The 23,361-nt window shown below is 43.8% G+C and overlaps 1 protein-coding gene across 3 annotated transcripts in view; it reads left to right on the forward strand.

Moving 5' to 3' along the window:
• The window catches only part of LOC110504245 (intersectin-2), a 105,641-nt gene that overhangs the window by 26,176 nt on the left and 56,104 nt on the right, over window positions 1-23,361 (forward strand). For 2 of the 3 annotated variants that reach the window (XM_036962231.2, XM_036962233.2), the window contains exon 2: window positions 21,772-21,840. In XM_036962231.2, the coding sequence (XP_036818126.1) occupies window positions 21,834-21,840 (7 nt within the window). In that variant the 5' untranslated portion in view covers window positions 21,772-21,833. Of the gene's footprint in view, window positions 1-14,866; window positions 14,969-21,771; window positions 21,841-23,361 lie in introns of all 3 variants that reach the window. The other variant, XM_036962232.2, reaches the window with a different exon arrangement.

Raw genomic sequence — 23,361 nt, forward strand, 5'->3', positions numbered from 1 at the left:
GTACTGTACTGAACTCTACTCCTCTCTACTGTTCTGTACTGTGCTGTACTGTACTGTACTGAACTCTACTCCTCTCTACTGTACTGAACTCTACTCCTCTCTACTGTACTGTTCTGTACTGTACTGAACTCTACTCCTCTCTACTGTTCTGTACTGTACTGAACTCTACTGTACTGTACTGAACTCTACTCCTCTCTACTGTGCTGTACTGTACTGTACTGAACTCTACTCCTCTCTACTGTACTGTACTGAACTCTACTCCTCTCTACTGTACTGTACTGTACTGTACTGAACTCTACTCCTCTCTACTGTACTGTACTCTACTCCTCTTTACTGTACTGTACTGTACTGTACTCCTCTCTACTGTTCTGTACTGTACTGTACTCTACTCCTCTCTACTGTACTGTACTGTACTGAACTCTACTCCTCTCTACTGTACTGTACTGTACTGAACTCTACTCCTCTCTACTGTACTGTACTGTACTCTACTCCTCTCTACTGTACTGTACTGTACTGAACTCTACTCCTCTCTACTGTTCTGTACTGTGCTGTACTGTACTGAACTCTACTCCTCTCTACTGTTCTGTACTGAACTCTACTCCTCTCTACTGTACTGTACTGAACTCTACTCCTCTCTACTGTACTGTACTGTACTCTACTCCTCTCTACTGTACTGTACTGTACTCTACTCCTCTCTACTGTACTGTACTGTACTGAACTCTACTCCTCTCTACTGTACTGTACTGTACTCTACTCCTCTCTACTGTACTGTACTGTACTGTACTCTACTCCTCTCTACTCTACTGTACTGTACTGAACTCTACTCCTCTCTACTGTACTGTACTGCTGCTGCTCCAGTTTCAACTATTCTGCCTTATTATTATTCGACCATGCTGGTCATTTATGAACATTTGAACATCTTGACCATGTTTTGTTATAATCTCCACCCGGCACAGCCAGAAGAGGACTGGCCACCCCACATAGCCTGGTTCCTCTCTAGGTTTCTTCCTAGGTTTTGGCCTTTCTAGGGAGTTTTTCCTAGCCACCGTGCTTCTTCACCTGCATTGCTTGCTGTTTGGGGTTTTAGGCTGGGTTTCTGTACAGCACTTTGAGATATCAGCTGATGTACGAAGGGCTATATAAAATAAATTTGATTGATTGATTGATGATACTCTACTCCTCTCTACTGTACTGTACTGTACTGAACTCTACTCCTCTCTACTGTTCTGTACTGAACTCTACTCCTCTCTACTGTACTGTACTGAACTCTACTCCTCTCTACTGTACTGTACTGAACTCTACTCCTCTCTACTGTTCTGTACTGTGCTGTACTGTACTGAACTCTACTCCTCTCTACTGTACTGAACTCTACTCCTCTCTACTGTACTGTTCTGTACTGTACTGAACTCTACTCCTCTCTACTGTTCTGTACTGTACTGAACTCTACTGTACTGTACTGAACTCTACTCCTCTCTACTGTGCTGTACTGTACTGTACTGAACTCTACTCCTCTCTACTGTACTGTACTGAACTCTACTCCTCTCTACTGTACTGTACTGTACTGTACTGAACTCTACTCCTCTCTACTGTACTGTACTGTACTCTACTCCTCTTTACTGTACTGTACTGTACTGTACTCCTCTCTACTGTTCTGTACTGTACTGTACTCTACTCCTCTCTACTGTACTGTACTGTACTGAACTCTACTCCTCTCTACTGTACTGTACTGTACTGAACTCTACTCCTCTCTACTGTACTGTACTGTACTCTACTCCTCTCTACTGTACTGTACTGTACTGAACTCTACTCCTCTCTACTGTTCTGTTCTGTTCTGTTCTGTACTGTACTGAACTCTACTCCTCTCTACCGCTCTGTTCTGTACTGTACTGTACTGAACTCTACTCCTCTCTACTGTTCTGTACTGTACTGAACTCTACTCCTCTCTACCGCTCTGTTCTGTACTGTACTTTACTGAACTCTACTCCTCTCTACTGTTCTGTTCTGTACTGTACTGAACTCTACTCCTCTCTACCGCTCTGTTCTGTTCTGTACTGTACTGAACTCTACTCCTCTCTACTGTTCTGTTCTGTACTGTACTGAACTCTACTCCTCTCTACTGTACTGTGCTGTACTGTACTGAACTCTACTCCTCTCTACTGTTCTGTTCTGTTCTGTACTTTACTGAACTCTACTCCTCTCTACTGTTCTGTTCTGTACTGTACTGAACTCTACTCCTCTCTACTGTTCTGTTCTGTACTGTACTGAACTCTACTCCTCTCTACTGTTCTGTACTGTACTGAACTCTACTCCTCTCTACTGTTCTGTTCTGTACTGTACTGTACTCTACTCCTCTCTACTGTTCTGTTCTGTACTGAACTCTACTCCTCTCTACTGTTCTGTTCTGTACTGTACTGAACTCTACTCCTCTCTACTGTACTGTACTGAACTCTACTCCTCTCTACTGTACTGTACTGTACTGAACTCTACTCCTCTCTACTGTACTGTACTGTACTCTACTCCTCTTTACTGTACTGTACTGTACTGTACTCCTCTCTACTGTTCTGTACTGTACTGTACTCTACTCCTCTCTACTGTACTGTACTGTACTGAACTCTACTCCTCTCTACTGTACTGTACTGTACTGAACTCTACTCCTCTCTACTGTACTGTACTGTACTCTACTCCTCTCGTACTGTACTGTACTGTACTGAACTCTACTCCTCTCTACTGTTCTGTACTGTGCTGTACTGTACTGAACTCTACTCCTCTCTACTGTACTGTACTGTACTCTACTCCTCTCTACTCTACTGTACTGTACTGAACTCTACTCCTCTCTACTGTACTGTACTGCTGCTGCTCCAGTTTCAACTATTCTGCCTTATTATTATTCGACCATGCTGGTCATTTATGAACATTTGAACATCTTGACCATGTTTTGTTATAATCTCCACCCGGCACAGCCAGAAGAGGACTGGCCACCCCACATAGCCTGGTTCCTCTCTAGGTTTCTTCCTAGGTTTTGGCCTTTCTAGGGAGTTTTTCCTAGCCACCGTGCTTCTTCACCTGCATTGCTTGCTGTTTGGGGTTTTAGGCTGGGTTTCTGTACAGCACTTTGAGATATCAGCTGATGTACGAAGGGCTATATAAAATAAATTTGATTGATTGATTGATGATACTCTACTCCTCTCTACTGTACTGTACTGTACTGAACTCTACTCCTCTCTACTGTTCTGTACTGAACTCTACTCCTCTCTACTGTACTGTACTGAACTCTACTCCTCTCTACTGTACTGTACTGAACTCTACTCCTCTCTACTGTTCTGTACTGTGCTGTACTGTACTGTACTGAACTCTACTCCTCTCTACTGTACTGAACTCTACTCCTCTCTACTGTACTGTTCTGTACTGTACTGAACTCTACTCCTCTCTACTGTTCTGTACTGTACTGAACTCTACTGTACTGTACTGAACTCTACTCCTCTCTACTGTGCTGTACTGTACTGTACTGAACTCTACTCCTCTCTACTGTACTGTACTGAACTCTACTCCTCTCTACTGTACTGTACTGTACTGTACTGAACTCTACTCCTCTCTACTGTACTGTACTCTACTCCTCTTTACTGTACTGTACTGTACTGTACTCCTCTCTACTGTTCTGTACTGTACTGTACTCTACTCCTCTCTACTGTACTGTACTGTACTGAACTCTACTCCTCTCTACTGTACTGTACTGTACTGAACTCTACTCCTCTCTACTGTACTGTACTGTACTCTACTCCTCTCTACTGTACTGTACTGTACTGAACTCTACTCCTCTCTACTGTTCTGTACTGTGCTGTACTGTACTGAACTCTACTCCTCTCTACTGTTCTGTACTGAACTCTACTCCTCTCTACTGTACTGTACTGAACTCTACTCCTCTCTACTGTACTGTACTGTACTCTACTCCTCTCTACTGTACTGTACTGTACTCTACTCCTCTCTACTGTACTGTACTGTACTGAACTCTACTCCTCTCTACTGTACTGTACTGTACTCTACTCCTCTCTACTGTACTGTACTGTACTGTACTCTACTCCTCTCTACTCTACTGTACTGTACTGAACTCTACTCCTCTCTACTGTACTGTACTGCTGCTGCTCCAGTTTCAACTATTCTGCCTTATTATTATTCGACCATGCTGGTCATTTATGAACATTTGAACATCTTGACCATGTTTTGTTATAATCTCCACCCGGCACAGCCAGAAGAGGACTGGCCACCCCACATAGCCTGGTTCCTCTCTAGGTTTCTTCCTAGGTTTTGGCCTTTCTAGGGAGTTTTTCCTAGCCACCGTGCTTCTTCACCTGCATTGCTTGCTGTTTGGGGTTTTAGGCTGGGTTTCTGTACAGCACTTTGAGATATCAGCTGATGTACGAAGGGCTATATAAAATAAATTTGATTGATTGATTGATGATACTCTACTCCTCTCTACTGTACTGTACTGTACTGAACTCTACTCCTCTCTACTGTTCTGTACTGAACTCTACTCCTCTCTACTGTACTGTACTGAACTCTACTCCTCTCTACTGTACTGTACTGAACTCTACTCCTCTCTACTGTTCTGTACTGTGCTGTACTGTACTGAACTCTACTCCTCTCTACTGTACTGAACTCTACTCCTCTCTACTGTACTGTTCTGTACTGTACTGAACTCTACTCCTCTCTACTGTTCTGTACTGTACTGAACTCTACTGTACTGTACTGAACTCTACTCCTCTCTACTGTGCTGTACTGTACTGTACTGAACTCTACTCCTCTCTACTGTACTGTACTGAACTCTACTCCTCTCTACTGTACTGTACTGTACTGTACTGAACTCTACTCCTCTCTACTGTACTGTACTGTACTCTACTCCTCTTTACTGTACTGTACTGTACTGTACTCCTCTCTACTGTTCTGTACTGTACTGTACTCTACTCCTCTCTACTGTACTGTACTGTACTGAACTCTACTCCTCTCTACTGTACTGTACTGTACTGAACTCTACTCCTCTCTACTGTACTGTACTGTACTCTACTCCTCTCTACTGTACTGTACTGTACTGAACTCTACTCCTCTCTACTGTTCTGTTCTGTTCTGTTCTGTACTGTACTGAACTCTACTCCTCTCTACCGCTCTGTTCTGTACTGTACTGTACTGAACTCTACTCCTCTCTACTGTTCTGTTCTGTACTGTACTGAACTCTACTCCTCTCTACCGCTCTGTTCTGTACTGTACTTTACTGAACTCTACTCCTCTCTACTGTTCTGTTCTGTACTGTACTGAACTCTACTCCTCTCTACCGCTCTGTTCTGTTCTGTACTGTACTGAACTCTACTCCTCTCTACTGTTCTGTTCTGTACTGTACTGAACTCTACTCCTCTCTACTGTACTGTGCTGTACTGTACTGAACTCTACTCCTCTCTACTGTTCTGTTCTGTTCTGTACTTTACTGAACTCTACTCCTCTCTACTGTTCTGTTCTGTACTGTACTGAACTCTACTCCTCTCTACTGTTCTGTTCTGTTCTGTACTTTACTGAACTCTACTCCTCTCTACTGTTCTGTTCTGTACTGTACTGAACTCTACTCCTCTCTACTGTACTGTGCTGTACTGTACTGAACTCTACTCCTCTCTACTGTTCTGTTCTGTTCTGTACTTTACTGAACTCTACTCCTCTCTACTGTTCTGTACTGTACTGTACTGAACTCTACTCCTCTCTACTGTTCTGTTCTGTTCTGTACTTTACTGAACTCTACTCCTCTCTACTGTTCTGTTCTGTACTGTACTGAACTCTACTCCTCTCTACTGTTCTGTTCTGTACTGTACTGAACTCTACTCCTCTCTACTGTTCTGTTCTGTACTGTACTGAACTCTACTCCTCTCTACTGTTCTGTTCTGTTCTGTACTGTACTCTACTCCTCTCTACTGTTCTGTTCTGTACTGAACTCTACTCCTCTCTACTGTTCTGTTCTGTACTGTACTGAACTCTACTCCTCTCTACTGTTCTGTTCTGTTCTGTACTGTACTGAACTCTACTCCTCTCTACTGTTCTGTTCTGTACTGAACTCTACTCCTCTCTACTGTTCTGTACTGTACTGAACTCTACTCCTCTCTACTGTTCTGTTCTGTTCTGTACTGTACTGAACTCTTCTCCTCTCTACTGTTCTGTTCTGTTCTGTACTTTACTGAACTCTACTCCTCTCTACTGTTCTGTTCTGTACTGTACTTTACTGAACTCTACTCCTCTCTACCGCTCTGTTCTGTTCTGTACTGTACTGAACTCTACTCCTCTCTACTGTTCTGTACTGTACTGTACTGAACTCTACTCCTCTCTACTGTTCTGTTCTGTTCTGTACTTTACTGAACTCTACTCCTCTCTACTGTTCTGTTCTGTACTGTACTGAACTCTACTCCTCTCTACTGTTCTGTTCTGTTCTGTACTTTACTGAACTCTACTCCTCTCTACTGTTCTGTTCTGTTCTGTACTGTACTGTACTGTACTGAACTCTACTCCTCTCTACTGTTCTGTTCTGTTCTGTACTTTACTGAACTCTACTCCTCTCTACTGTTCTGTTCTGTACTGTACTGAACTCTACTCCTCTCTACTGTTCTGTTCTGTACTTTACTGAACTCTACTCCTCTCTACTGTTCTGTTCTGTACTTTACTGAACTCTACTCCTCTCTACTGTTCTGTTCTGTACTTTACTGAACTCTACTCCTCTCTACTGTTCTGTTCTGTACTGTACTGAACTCTACTCCTCTCTACTGTTCTGTTCTGTTCTGTACTGTACTGAACTCTACTCCTCTCTACTGTTCTGTTCTGTACTTTACTGAACTCTACTCCTCTCTACTGTACTGAACTCTACTGTACTGAACTCTACTCCTCTCTACTGTTCTGTACTGTACTGAACTCTACTGTACTGTACTGAACTCTACTCCTCTCTACTGTGCTGTACTGTACTGTACTGAACTCTACTCCTCTCTACTGTACTGTACTGAACTCTACTCCTCTCTACTGTACTGTACTGTACTGTACTGAACTCTACTCCTCTCTACTGTACTGTACTGTACTCTACTCCTCTTTACTGTACTGTACTGTACTGTACTCCTCTCTACTGTTCTGTACTGTACTGTACTCTACTCCTCTCTACTGTACTGTACTGTACTGAACTCTACTCCTCTCTACTGTACTGTACTGTACTGAACTCTACTCCTCTCTACTGTACTGTACTGTACTCTACTCCTCTCGTACTGTACTGTACTGTACTGAACTCTACTCCTCTCTACTGTTCTGTACTGTGCTGTACTGTACTGAACTCTACTCCTCTCTACTGTACTGTACTGTACTGTACTCTACTCCTCTCTACTCTACTGTACTGTACTGAACTCTACTCCTCTCTACTGTACTGTACTGCTGCTGCTCCAGTTTCAACTATTCTGCCTTATTATTATTCGACCATGCTGGTCATTTATGAACATTTGAACATCTTGACCATGTTTTGTTATAATCTCCACCCGGCACAGCCAGAAGAGGACTGGCCACCCCACATAGCCTGGTTCCTCTCTAGGTTTCTTCCTAGGTTTTGGCCTTTCTAGGGAGTTTTTCCTAGCCACCGTGCTTCTTCACCTGCATTGCTTGCTGTTTGGGGTTTTAGGCTGGGTTTCTGTACAGCACTTTGAGATATCAGCTGATGTACGAAGGGCTATATAAAATAAATTTGATTGATTGATTGATGATACTCTACTCCTCTCTACTGTACTGTACTGTACTGAACTCTACTCCTCTCTACTGTTCTGTACTGAACTCTACTCCTCTCTACTGTACTGTACTGAACTCTACTCCTCTCTACTGTACTGTACTGAACTCTACTCCTCTCTACTGTTCTGTACTGTGCTGTACTGTACTGAACTCTACTCCTCTCTACTGTACTGAACTCTACTCCTCTCTACTGTACTGTTCTGTACTGTACTGAACTCTACTCCTCTCTACTGTTCTGTACTGTACTGAACTCTACTGTACTGTACTGAACTCTACTCCTCTCTACTGTGCTGTACTGTACTGTACTGAACTCTACTCCTCTCTACTGTACTGTACTGAACTCTACTCCTCTCTACTGTACTGTACTGTACTGTACTGAACTCTACTCCTCTCTACTGTACTGTACTCTACTCCTCTTTACTGTACTGTACTGTACTGTACTCCTCTCTACTGTTCTGTACTGTACTGTACTCTACTCCTCTCTACTGTACTGTACTGTACTGAACTCTACTCCTCTCTACTGTACTGTACTGTACTGAACTCTACTCCTCTCTACTGTACTGTACTGTACTCTACTCCTCTCTACTGTACTGTACTGTACTGAACTCTACTCCTCTCTACTGTTCTGTACTGTGCTGTACTGTACTGAACTCTACTCCTCTCTACTGTTCTGTACTGAACTCTACTCCTCTCTACTGTACTGTACTGAACTCTACTCCTCTCTACTGTACTGTACTGTACTCTACTCCTCTCTACTGTACTGTACTGTACTCTACTCCTCTCTACTGTACTGTACTGTACTGAACTCTACTCCTCTCTACTGTACTGTACTGTACTCTACTCCTCTCTACTGTACTGTACTGTACTGTACTCCTCTCTACTCTACTGTACTGTACTGAACTCTACTCCTCTCTACTGTACTGTACTGCTGCTGCTCCAGTTTCAACTATTCTGCCTTATTATTATTCGACCATGCTGGTCATTTATGAACATTTGAACATCTTGACCATGTTTTGTTATAATCTCCACCCGGCACAGCCAGAAGAGGACTGGCCACCCCACATAGCCTGGTTCCTCTCTAGGTTTCTTCCTAGGTTTTGGCCTTTCTAGGGAGTTTTTCCTAGCCACCGTGCTTCTTCACCTGCATTGCTTGCTGTTTGGGGTTTTAGGCTGGGTTTCTGTACAGCACTTTGAGATATCAGCTGATGTACGAAGGGCTATATAAAATAAATTTGATTGATTGATTGATGATACTCTACTCCTCTCTACTGTACTGTACTGTACTGAACTCTACTCCTCTCTACTGTTCTGTACTGAACTCTACTCCTCTCTACTGTACTGTACTGAACTCTACTCCTCTCTACTGTACTGTACTGAACTCTACTCCTCTCTACTGTTCTGTACTGTGCTGTACTGTACTGAACTCTACTCCTCTCTACTGTACTGAACTCTACTCCTCTCTACTGTACTGTTCTGTACTGTACTGAACTCTACTCCTCTCTACTGTTCTGTACTGTACTGAACTCTACTGTACTGTACTGAACTCTACTCCTCTCTACTGTGCTGTACTGTACTGTACTGAACTCTACTCCTCTCTACTGTACTGTACTGAACTCTACTCCTCTCTACTGTACTGTACTGTACTGTACTGAACTCTACTCCTCTCTACTGTACTGTACTGTACTCTACTCCTCTTTACTGTACTGTACTGTACTGTACTCCTCTCTACTGTTCTGTACTGTACTGTACTCTACTCCTCTCTACTGTACTGTACTGTACTGAACTCTACTCCTCTCTACTGTACTGTACTGTACTGAACTCTACTCCTCTCTACTGTACTGTACTGTACTCTACTCCTCTCTACTGTACTGTACTGTACTGAACTCTACTCCTCTCTACTGTTCTGTTCTGTTCTGTTCTGTACTGTACTGAACTCTACTCCTCTCTACCGCTCTGTTCTGTACTGTACTGTACTGAACTCTACTCCTCTCTACTGTTCTGTTCTGTACTGTACTGAACTCTACTCCTCTCTACCGCTCTGTTCTGTACTGTACTTTACTGAACTCTACTCCTCTCTACTGTTCTGTTCTGTACTGTACTGAACTCTACTCCTCTCTACCGCTCTGTTCTGTTCTGTACTGTACTGAACTCTACTCCTCTCTACTGTTCTGTTCTGTACTGTACTGAACTCTACTCCTCTCTACTGTACTGTGCTGTACTGTACTGAACTCTACTCCTCTCTACTGTTCTGTTCTGTTCTGTACTTTACTGAACTCTACTCCTCTCTACTGTTCTGTTCTGTACTGTACTGAACTCTACTCCTCTCTACTGTTCTGTTCTGTTCTGTACTGTACTGAACTCTACTCCTCTCTACTGTTCTGTTCTGTTCTGTACTGAACTCTACTCCTCTCTACTGTTCTGTTCTGTACTGTACTGAACTCTACTCCTCTCTACTGTTCTGTTCTGTACTGTACTGAACTCTACTCCTCTCTACTGTTCTGTTCTGTTCTGTACTGAACTCTACTCCTCTCTACTGTTCTGTTCTGTACTGTACTGAACTCTACTCCTCTCTACTGTTCTGTTCTGTTCTGTACTGTACTGAACTCTACTCCTCTCTACTGTTCTGTTCTGTACTGAACTCTACTCCTCTCTACTGTTCTGTACTGTACTGAACTCTACTCCTCTCTACTGTTCTGTTCTGTTCTGTACTGTACTGAACTCTTCTCCTCTCTACTGTTCTGTTCTGTTCTTTACTGAACTCTACTCCTCTCTACTGTTCTGTTCTGTTCTGTACTTTACTGAACTCTACTCCTCTCTACCGCTCTGTTCTGTACTGTACTTTACTGAACTCTACTCCTCTCTACCGCTCTGTTCTGTTCTGTACTGTACTGAACTCTACTCCTCTCTACTGTTCTGTACTGTACTGTACTGAACTCTACTCCTCTCTACTGTTCTGTTCTGTTCTGTACTTTACTGAACTCTACTCCTCTCTACTGTTCTGTTCTGTACTGTACTGAACTCTACTCCTCTCTACTGTTCTGTTCTGTTCTGTACTTTACTGAACTCTACTCCTCTCTACTGTTCTGTTCTGTTCTGTACTGTACTGTACTGTACTGAACTCTACTCCTCTCTACTGTTCTGTTCTGTTCTGTACTTTACTGAACTCTACTCCTCTCTACTGTTCTGTTCTGTACTGTACTGAACTCTACTCCTCTCTACTGTTCTGTTCTGTACTTTACTGAACTCTACTCCTCTCTACTGTTCTGTTCTGTACTGTACTGAACTCTACTCCTCTCTACTGTTCTGTTCTGTACTTTACTGAACTCTACTCCTCTCTACTGTTCTGTTCTGTACTGTACTGAACTCTACTCCTCTCTACTGTTCTGTTCTGTTCTGTACTGTACTGAACTCTACTCCTCTCTACTGTTCTGTTCTGTACTTTACTGAACTCTACTCCTCTCTACTGTACTGAACTCTACTGTACTGAACTCTACTCCTCTCTACTGTTCTGTACTGTACTGAACTCTACTGTACTGTACTGAACTCTACTCCTCTCTACTGTGCTGTACTGTACTGTACTGAACTCTACTCCTCTCTACTGTACTGTACTGAACTCTACTCCTCTCTACTGTACTGTACTGTACTGTACTGAACTCTACTCCTCTCTACTGTACTGTACTGTACTCTACTCCTCTTTACTGTACTGTACTGTACTCCTCTCTACTGTTCTGTACTGTACTGTACTCTACTCCTCTCTACTGTACTGTACTGTACTGAACTCTACTCCTCTCTACTGTACTGTACTGTACTGAACTCTACTCCTCTCTACTGTACTGTACTGTACTGAACTCTACTCCTCTCTACTGTACTGTACTGTACTCTACTCCTCTCTACTGTACTGTACTGTACTGAACTCTACTCCTCTCTACTGTTCTGTACTGTGCTGTACTGTACTGAACTCTACTCCTCTCTACTGTTCTGTACTGAACTCTACTCCTCTCTACTGTACTGTACTGAACTCTACTCCTCTCTACTGTACTGTACTGTACTCTACTCCTCTCTACTGTGCTGTACTGTACTCTACTCCTCTCTACTGTACTGTACTGTACTGTACTGAACTCTACTCCTCTCTACTGTACTGTACTGTACTCTACTCCTCTCTACTGTACTGTACTGTACTGTACTCTACTCCTCTCTACTCTACTGTACTGTACTGAACTCTACTCCTCTCTACTGTACTGTACTGCTGCTGCTCCAGTTTCAACTATTCTGCCTTATTATTATTCGACCATGCTGGTCATTTATGAACATTTGAACATCTTGACCATGTTTTGTTATAATCTCCACCCGGCACAGCCAGAAGAGGACTGGCCACCCCACATAGCCTGGTTCCTCTCTAGGTTTCTTCCTAGGTTTTGGCCTTTCTAGGGAGTTTTTCCTAGCCACCGTGCTTCTTCACCTGCATTGCTTGCTGTTTGGGGTTTTAGGCTGGGTTTCTGTACAGCACTTTGAGATATCAGCTGATGTACGAAGGGCTATATAAAATAAATTTGATTGATTGATTGATGAAACTCTACTCCTCTCTACTGTACTGTACTGTACTGAACTCTACTCCTCTCTACTGTTCTGTACTGAACTCTACTCCTCTCTACTGTACTGTACTGAACTCTACTCCTCTCTACTGTACTGTACTGAACTCTACTCCTCTCTACTGTTCTGTACTGTGCTGTACTGTACTGAACTCTACTCCTCTCTACTGTACTGAACTCTACTCCTCTCTACTGTACTGTTCTGTACTGTACTGAACTCTACTCCTCTCTACTGTACTGTACTGTACTCCTCTCTACTGTACTGAACTCTACTCCTCTCTACTCTACTGTTCTGTACTGTGCTGTACTGTACTGAACTCTACTCCTCTCTACTCTACTGTTCTGTACTGTACTGAACTCTACTCCTCTCTACTGTTCTGTACTGTACTGTACTTAACTCTACTCCTCTCTACTGTTCTGTACTGTGCTGTACTGTACTGAACTCTACTCCTCTCTACTCTACTGTTCTGTACTGTACTGAACTCTACTCCTCTCTACTCTACTGTTCTGTACTGTGCTGTACTGTACTGAACTATTCTCCTCTCTACTGTTCTGTACTGTGCTGTACTGTACTGAACTCTACTCCTCTCTACTCTACTGTTCTGTACTGTGCTGTACTGTACTGAACTCTACTCCTCTCTACTGTTCTGTACTGTGCTGTACTGTACTGAACTCTACTCCTCTCTACTGTACTGTGCTGTACTTTGATGTTGAAACTTGTGAAACAGACGGTCTATGATTGGTTCAGATTTGGTCCTACGTGGACCAACCAAATTTGGTCTTGTTTTGGGGGCAGAACTCATTAAAATAATAGCCAGTGTGTTGTTTAATACCCAAATATGCAACGGAGGATATTGTATATTTATACCTTTTTGTTGACTTATTTAGGATACATCACCATGAAGAGAATGACATTCATATCCATCGTTATGTATATCTATGTAGTACAGATCCCATGATGCAATTCTGTTACCGGGTGGAAATCCACAACACTTAATGTAAACCTAGTTCCATAACCATTGTGTCCTTTGTGTCATGTCGTAGCTGACACCCCATTCTTTCTGAAGACATCGATCAATCTTAATTCGGAGCAGATATTTTAGACTTTTTGGAAAACATGGGGAGACAAAAAAACAAACACGAAGCGATTTTACCGAAATTCTCGTACCAAACTTTGCATTTGCACAGTTCTTCCAGTTAACATGGTTTTGTAAAATGTTCCGTGTAAATTTGTTTAAAACAGTCTTTGTGCATAGAGTTGTATGGTTCGTTAAACGTTGAAATCAATGGTTTATGTTTGGAATACATTTTAAGTGACAAATCTTGAGTCTCAACGCAATTCCATTACCGTGGAAATGTCCATAACCCAAACTATACCAACAGTAACCAGCTGTTCTCCAGCTCTGGTCTTTGACTGTGATCAGGGAGAGATTTTAAGTAGTTCCACACCCGTTAATCCAGATTAAACCTTCATCCAGATAGCCAATCCAGCCTAGATGGGATCAGGTGACCTAATATTCTCTAGATCAAGGTTAAATTCATCGTTAGAACCATTGCGCTAAATGATTCATTTAGCCTTAAGATGCTTTTGGGAAACTGTGCACTGATCTCCATCTTGTCTGTGATTGGCTGTGGAGAACTTCATCCCTGGTAGGTCCAGGCAGATATACAGATATTTACAATGTCTGGAGAGGTCTTCAGTATGTCAAGGACCACATCAATATGCTATAGATGGGTTGCAGTGCTGTTTTTAAGATCAGGGAGGATGATTTATTCTTGTTTAAATAGCATGGCCTTATTTCTATTACGGCATATCGGTGCTGGTAGCATCACTACCAGAGACAGAGAGAGACACAGAGACTGTTGACGTCATGTAAACTATATTTAGTCTCCAATGTTTATTGAAAACATAAATACATTTGCACAATGAGCACATGTTGATTCTCAAATACATTGATACAGTTGTTGGTTAGCTAGCTAGTGAATTTGAGCCATATTAGCATAGACATGGTATCAGTCAGAACACCTCAAGACAAGGTATCAAGAACCAGATGAAACTAGCTCAAACTTACGATTTCCCACAGTTTCTTGTCAATATTGCTAACTTATCTGGCCGTCCAGAATCACAACAAACAAACAGACTTCTGCCCCATTGAAACTCCTGCATCGTTTTCCTGACGTTGTCAGCTAATCTGTCTGTAGGCCCAATGATCATCTGTACAGGCCTGTGTAGAGGGAGTTTCTAGATGGAACTCACCCAAAGGCTTCAGGGTGAAACAATGGAGGGAGAGGCGTGCCCCGAAAGAAAGAAAGGTAAACATCATTAATCTGTGTTCATGTTGCAGTGATTCTATAGTTCACCATTTAAAGTCCTGATGTCACCATGGTGAGATGGGCTTTAGGCCACGTCTCGGCTAGGCGTATCCCTCGATCCACCCTACACGCTCTCATTCTCTCAGCTCTTTTTTCTCCTTTTTTCTATATTTCTCTCTCAGAGCTGCCAGTCTGCATTCCTGAGCTGTGACAGGATGACTCAGGTGTGTGTTGAGTCAGCGCTCATCGCCCCGAACGGAATTGCCTCAATAGATCAGTGAGAGGTATGGACAGTGACGTGTGTTGTTCCTACCCTCTCTCCTTTCTGTTCGGTCTCTGTATCTCAGCCCTGATATGTGTTGTGTTATTCCCTGTTGGTAGAGTAGAACTCCCACAGAGAATGATGACAGGGTTAACTGGTGTTCTGATGATGTCATCTCTACAGGCCCAGAGTTGTCACTCTGTTCTCTTTGTAGCAATATTCTCTCCTTTTCAACACAAGATGTGGTCAGTGCAGAATCCATATACTTATTTTTTGAGCTCTAGATGGCTTTAGCTAGCGCTAGATGGCTTTAGCTAGGGCTAGATGGCGTTAGCTAGCGCTAGGTGGCGTTAGCTCGCGCTAAGTGGCATTCCCTGCACCAAAACTCCTTCATCCTAAATCGCAGTATGGATTCGCAATACATATAGATACGTGAGAATCGCAATACATATTGTATCGGCACCTAAGTATCCTGATAGTATCGTGAGGTCCCTGGCAATTCCCAGCCCTTGTCTCCTCTCCTCCGCTCCTCTAAATGGATTGTAAACATGGAGTTGCCTGTGTTCTCTGTCCTGTCCGACCCCATTCTCTCCTGTTGTGCTGCTCAGTGTTATGTGTCAGCAGGCTCCACAAAGACCTAGGGGATCCCTGGCTGTTAGTAATGTTTTCCTATACCTTTTTGCATCCTGGATTAGGCCTTTCTCTTTTCCAGACAGGCACCTACACGGACACCTTTCTCACTGATACAGATAGGTTTGTTCTGTTCACAACGTTGACATCAGCAAACCTCTCACCCACATGCCATACACGTGGTCTTCGGTTGTGAGGCCGGTAGGACATAATACAAATTCTCTAAAACAACATTTGAGGCGGCTTATGGTAGAGAAATTAACATTACATTTGCTGGCAACCGCTCTGGTGGACATTCCTGCAGTCAACATGCCAATTTCTCACTCCCTCAAAACTTGAGACATCTGTGGCATTGTGTTGTGTGACATCTGCACATTTTAGAGTGGCCTTTTATTGTCCCCAGAACAAGGTGCACCTGTGTATTGATCATGCTGTTTTTATCAGCTTTTTCATATGCCACACCTGTCAGGTGGATGGATTATTTTGGCAAATGAGAAATGCTCACTAACAGGGATGTAAAAAAATGTGTGCACAAAATTTGAGAGAAATAAACCTTTTTTTTGTGTGAATATAGAACATTTCTGGGATCTTTTATTTCAGTTCATGAAACATGGGACCAATACTTTACATGTTGCATTTAATATTTTTGTTCAGTGTAAATACACTGTAAATGTATATGATGGTGTGTATGGACAGTGTATGAATAGAAAAGGTGTGTACAGCAGTAGTTATATAGCCTTGACTAGAATACAGTATTTACATATAAAGTGGGTAAAACTGTATGTAAACATCATTAAAGTGACCAGTGTTCCATGACTCTATGTACATTGGGCTGCAGTCTGTAAGGTGCAGGGTAGAGTGCCAGGTGGTAGCCGGCTAGTAACAGTGACTAATGTTCAGGGCAGGGTACTGGGCGGATGCCGGCTGATGATAACTGTTTAACAGTCTGATGGCCTGGAGATAGAAGCTGTGTTTCAGTCTCTCGGTCCCAGGCTTTGATGCACCTGTACTGTCTCCACCTTCTAGATGGTAGTGGGGGTGAACAGGTCGTGGCTCGGGTGACCTCGTGTCCTTGATGATCTCCTTACCCTTCCTGTGACACCAGGTGGGCAGGCAGTGTTCCCCCGGTGACTCACCACCCTCTGTACAGCTCGGACGGTGATACAGGTCGACAGGATGCTCTCAATGGTGCATCTGTAGTAGTTCCTGAGGGTCTTAGGGGCCAAGCCAGACTTCTTCAGCCTCCTTGTGTTGAAGAGGCGCAACGTTGCACCTTCTTCACCACACTGTCTGTGTGTGTGTGTGGACCATTTTCAGGTTGTCAGTGATGTGCACTGTGAAGAGGCAGCCTTCGTCTGGCCTCATTACCATTTTAAAATGGAAGTTAATATTATCTTTAAATGATTCAATGTATATACATGTGTGGTTTGGATAAAGTGCAAAGGTCCATGCATGGCTATCTACCAGTTTAGGTGTTCCTGACCTTTGTTGTTTGCTACCGAGTTGGTTGTTCAGGTTTAAACCAGGTGTGGTGTGTTAGATAATTAGCATGTAGTTCAGCCATGCGTTTAGTCTCCCTCAGTAGTAGTTCTAATCATCTTCTATTTGATGTAGCTCTTGTCTTTTAAACTAAATTGTACATGAATCATGTTCTATTTGATGTAGCTCTTGTCTTTTAAACTAAATTGTACATGACGAAATATGGTGATTTTTAAACTAATGAATGCAATTAACGAATCATGTTTTCCATAGTTGTTACCTGGTCTAATTAACAAAGTAAAGTTATTCTAATTAAATGCTGCTTCTCATTGGTTAATATGTGTGGGTGGGGTTGAGGATCAAAGGGGATACATGTTTTCCTTTTCTTTCAGCTGAGATTTGAACACCATTTTACATTGTGCTCCACAGACAGTTGATTTAGGCTGTTCTGGTAGACAATATTTAGTCCCAGTAAGGGGAGTTGGGCTCTGTTTAGATCTGGGAAAATGGGTAATCCCCTAGTTATGCTGTTTACCATTTAGGCCCAGACTTAGATGCAGTAGGAACCCTTTTGAGACGCTGAGTTTTAGACTCAACATTTGTCATTTTTTGTCAGTTTTCATGTCCTGAATGTTGCTGCTATGGACTGTTTGAGACAAGCCTTGTATCCTGAAACCCTATATCTGTAATAAATTCAAGTATTGTTTTTGTACAATTGTGGGTCCACTTCATTCCAACCTATCACCTCCCTTGGCTTCTCTGGGTCCGCTATTTTACATGCACGCGGAGGAACTTGAAGCTTTTCACCCCCTCCACTCGTGGTTGGGGACGTGCTTTCTCCTGAAGTCCTCGATCAGCTCCTTCATTTTGTTGACATTGAGGGAGTGGTTATTTTCCTGGCACCACTACACCAGGGCCCTCACCACCTCCCTCCCTGTAGGCTGTCTCGTCATTGTTGGTAATCAGGCCTACCTCTGTTACCTGCAAACCTGATGATTGAGTTGGACATGCGCATGGCCACGTAGTCATGGCTGAACAGGGAGTGCAGAAGGGGGCTGAGCACGCACCCTTGTGGGGTCCCCTTGTTGATCCCCTTTTGTTGCCTACCTGTACCACCTGGAGTCGGCCCTTCAGGAAGTCCATGACTCTGTTGCACAGGGCGGGGTTCAGACCCAAGGGCCCCGAGCTTAGTGATGAAATTGGAGGGTACTATGGTGTTGAAGGCTGAGCTGTAGTCGATGAACAGCATTCTTACATATGTATTCTTCTTGTCCAGATGGGAAAGGCAGTGTGACTGCTACATCCATGGATCTGTTGGGGCGGTATGTAAATTGTTGTGGGTCTAGGGCAGTGGTGTCAAACTCAATCCATGGTGGGCCAAGTGCCTGTGTGTTTTACTTAAACATTTTTTTTTTTTTTAAAGACTTAAACAACCAGGTGAGGGGAGTTCCTTACTAATTAGTGACTAATTCAATCAAGTACAAGGGTGGAGCAAAAACCTGCAGACATTCGGTCCTCCATGGAATGAGTTTGGTGTCGGGTAAGATGGAGGTGATATGATCCTTGACTTGTCTCTCAAAGCACTTCATGATGACAGAACTGAGTGCTACGTGGCGGTAGACATTTAGGGCAGGTACTTTCACTTTCTTGGGTACAGGAACAATGGTGGACATTTTGAAGCAAGAGGGGACGACAGACCGGGATAGGGAGAGATTGAATATGTCTGTAAACACTCCAGCCTGCTGGTCTGCACAAGCTCTGAGGATGCGGCTTGTTATGCCGTCTGGGCCGGCAGCCTTGCCAGGGTTAACATGCTTAAATGTCTTACTCGTGTCGGCCACGGCGAACGTGAGCAGACAGTCCTCGTGAGCAGACAGTCCTCGTGAGCAGACAGTCCTCGTGAGCAGACAGTCCTCGTGGGCAGACAGTCCTCGTGGGCAGACAGTCCTCGTGAGCAGACAGTCCTCGTGAGCAGACAGTCCTCGTGGGCAGACAGTCCTCGTGGGCAGACAGTCCTCGTGGGCAGACAGTCCTCGTGGGCAGACAGTCCTCGTGGGCAGACAGTCCTCGTGGGCAGACAGTCCTCGTGAGCAGACAGTCCTCGTGGGCAGACAGTCCTCGTGAGCAGACAGTCCTCGTGGGCAGACAGTCCTCGTGGGCAGACAGTCCTCGTGGGCAGACAGTCCTCGTGGGCAGACAGTCCTCGTGGGCAGACAGTCCCCGTGAGCAGACAGTCCCCGTGAGCAGACAGTCCCCGTGGGCAGACAGTCCTCGTGGGCAGACAGTCCTCGTGGGCGGTGGGGGCCCACGTCGGTGGCACTGTGTTTTCCTAGAAGCGGGTGAAGGTGTTTAGCTTATCCGAGAGAAAGGCATTGGTGTCTGCGACTTGGCTGGTTTTCGCCTTTATAGTCTGTGATTTTCTGGAGTCCCTGCCACATACAGTGCCTAAGTATTCAACCCCTTTGTAAGCCTAAATCCTTAACAAGAAGTCACATAATACGTTTTATGGACTCACTCTGTGTGCAATGACAGTATTTAACATGCTTTTTGAATGACTACCTCGTCTGTATCCCACACATACAATTATCTGTAAGATCCCTCAGTCGAGCAGTGAATTTCAAACACAGATTCAACCACAGGGAGGTTTTCCAATGCCTTGCACAGAAGGGCACCTACAGTGCCTTGCGAAAGTATTCGGCCCCCTTGAACTTTGCGACCTTTTGCCACATTTCAGGCTTCAAACATAAAGATATACAACTGTCGCAAAGTTCAAGGGGGCCAAATACTTTCGCAAGGCACTGTATATAAAAATCGGCCTATTAATCGGTATCGGCTTATTTTGGTCCTCCGATAATCGATATCGGTATTGAAAAATCATAATCGGTCGACCTCTAGACCTAACTCACGCGCCCTGTCCTTTTCTCTGCACTTTCCCAGGACTTTTCTCCTCTGGCTGGCTGGCTGGCTGGCTGGCTTCTCAGTAAAGAAAAATAATGTCCATGTTAGCAGAACACACACAGTGTTTTCTACGTTTTTCCTGTTAATTGTAATTGATCTGTATAGTAGACCAGTCTGCCATGCGTTCTCCTGACCACTGTAACCACTACAATGGCTGCTGGCTTGTTCATGTCGGTTAATGTTGTGTTTGAGTTTGGTTCTTTTACGGGTTACATTATCCTGCTGTAGCTGGGGAGAACAAGGGGATTTTTATTCAACCTTTATTTAACGAGGCAAGTCAGTTAAAAACAAATTCTTATTTTACAATGACGGCCTACTCCGGCCAAACCCTAACCCGGACGATGCTGGGCCAATTGTGCGCCACCCTATGGGACACCCAATCATGGCCGGATGTGATATAGCCTGGATTCGAACCAGGTACTGTAGTGAAGCCTGGTGTCTCTGTAGCAGTAGAGTTGGGATGTGGCCCTGGGGTCTCTGTAGCAGTAGAGTTGGGACGTGGCCCTGGGGTCTCTGTAGCAGTAGAGTTGGGACGTGGCCCTGGGGTCTCTGTAGCAGTAGAGTTGGGACGTGGCCCTGGGGTCTCTGTAGCAGTAGAGTTGGGACGTGGCCCTGGGGTCTCTGTGTAGCTGTAGAGGTGGGACGTGGCCCTGGGGTTCCGTGCCAGGAGAAACCCTGTTAACCTGCTGACCAATGAGAAACTGAGCAGCTGCTCCTCTCTCTCTCAATTCAAATTCAAATCAATTCAAGGGGCTTTATTGGCATGGGAAACGTGTTAACATTGCCAAAGCAAGTGAGGTAGATAATATACAAAAGTGAAATAAACAATAAAAAAATAACAGTAAACATTACACATACAGAAGTTTTAAAACAAAGACATTACAAATGTAATATTTTATATATATATATATATATATATATATATATTACAGTGTTGTAACAATGTACAAATGGTTAAAGAACACAAGGGAAAATAAATAAGCATAAATATGGGTTGTATTTACATTGGTGTTTGTTCTTCACTGGTTGCCCTTTTCTCATGGCAACTGGTCACAAATATTGCTGCTGTTAGTGCACACTGTGGAATTTCACCCAGTAGATATGGGAGTTTATCAAAATTGGGTTTGTTTTCAAATTCTTTGTGGATCTGTGTAATCTGAGGGAAATATGTGTCTCTAATATGGTCGTACATTTGGCAGGAGGTTGGGAAGTGCAGCTCAGTTTCCAACTCATTTTGTGGGCAGTGTGCACATAGCCTGTCTTTCTCTTGAGATCCTTGTCTGCCTACGGCGGCCTTTCTCAATAGCAAGGCTATGCTCACTGAGTCTGTACATAGTCAAAGCTTTCCTTAAGTTTGGGTCAGTCACAGTGGTCAGGTATTCTGCCGCTGTGTACTCTCTCTTTATCTCTCTCTCTCTTTATCTCCCTCTTTCTCTCTTTACCGCTCTCTCTCTCTTTACCGCTCTCTCTCTCTTTACCGCTCTCTCTCTCTTTACCTCTCTCTCTCTCTCTTTACCTCTCTCTCTCTTTACCTCTCTCTCTCTCTTTACCCCTCTCTCTCTCTACCTCTCTCTCTCTCTTTACCCCTCTCCCTCTCTTTACCCCTCTCTTTATCTCTCTCTCTCTCTTTATCTCTCTCTCTCTTTATCTCTTTCTGGGGTGAGCAGCGCTCTGCCCTCCCTTCATTATTAATGAGAGGACGTTTTGCTCATTGTGTTTGTGTGCTTGGACACTAGTGTGGGTGTGTGTGTTTTGCAGATGACTGCGAGCCGGCCGGCTGAGTAGAGGAACGGGAGCCTCCCCCTCTGCCACCTGCAGCCATGAATGGTAAGACCACGGCTTCATTACTCTGTGTGTGTGTGTTGTGTGTGTGTGTCTGGTACTGTCTACTGTACCTGAGTCTGTTCTACTGCTGTGTCTACTGTACCTGAGTCTGTTCTACTGCTGTGTCTACTGTACCTGAGTCTGTTCTACTGCTGTATCTACTGTCTACTGTACCTGAGTCTGTTCTACTGCTGTGTCTACTGTACCTGAGTCTGTTCTACTGCTGTATCTACTGTCTACTGTACCTGAGTCTGTTCTACTGCTGTATCTACTGTACCTGAGTGTTCTACTGCTGTATCTACTGTCTACTGTACCTGAGTCTGTTCTACTGCTGTATCTACTGTACCTGAGTCTGTTCTACTGCTGTATCTACTGTACCTGAGTCTGTTCTACTGCTGTATCTACTGTCTACTGTACCTGAGTCTGTTCTACTGCTGTGTCTATTGTACCTGAGTCTGTTCTACTGCTGTATCTACTGTACCTGAGTGTTCTACTGCTGTATCTACTGTCTACTGTACCTGAATCTGTTCTACTGCTGTATCTACTGTCTACTGTACCTGAGTCTGTTCTACTGCTGTATCTGCTGTACCTGAGTCTGTTCTACTGCTGTGTCTACTGTCTACTGTACCTGAGTCTGTTCTACTGCTGTATCTACTGTACCTGAGTCTGTTCTACTGCTGTATCTACTGTACCTGAGTCTGTTCTACTGCTGTATCTGCTGTACCTGAGTCTGTTCTACTGCTGTATCTACTGTCTACTGTACCTGAGTCTGTTCTACTGCTGTATCTACTGTCTACTGTACCTGAGTCTGTTCTACTGCTGTGTCTACTGTACCTGAGTCTGTTCTACTGCTGTGTCTACTGTCTACTGTACCTGAGTCTGTTCTACTGCTGTGTCTACTGTACCTGAGTCTGTTCTACTGCTGTATCTACTGTACCTGAGTGTTCTACTGCTGTATCTACTGTCTACTGTACCTGAGTCTGTTCTACTGCTGTATCTACTGTACCTGAGTGTTCTACTGCTGTATCTACTGTCTACTGTACCTGAGTCTGTTCTACTGCTGTATCTGCTGTACCTGAGTCTGTTCTACTGCTGTATCTACTGTCTACTGTACCTGAGTCTGTTCTACTGCTGTATCTACTGTCTGCTGTACCTGAGTCTGTTCTACTGCTGTGTCTGCTGTACCCGAGTCTGTTCTACTGCTGTATCTACTGTACCTGAGTCTGTTCTACTGCTGTATCTACTGTCTACTGTACCTGAGTCTGTTCTACTGCTGTGTCTACTGTACCTGAGTCTGTTCTACTACTGTATCTACTGTCTACTGTACCTGAGTCTGTTCTACTGCTGTGTCTACTGTACCTGAGTCTGTTCTACTGCTGTATCTACTGTACCTGAGTCTGTTCTACTGCTGTATCTACTGTCTACTGTACCTGAGTCTGTTCTACTGCTGTGTCTACTGTACCTGAGTCTGTTCTACTGCTGTATCTACTGTACCTGAGTCTGTTCTACTGCTGTATCTACTGT

Source organism: Oncorhynchus mykiss, chromosome 25 (assembly GCF_057628025.1).
Source record: "Oncorhynchus mykiss isolate SJ-2025 chromosome 25, ASM5762802v1, whole genome shotgun sequence".
Lineage (NCBI taxonomy): Eukaryota > Metazoa > Chordata > Actinopteri > Salmoniformes > Salmonidae > Oncorhynchus > Oncorhynchus mykiss.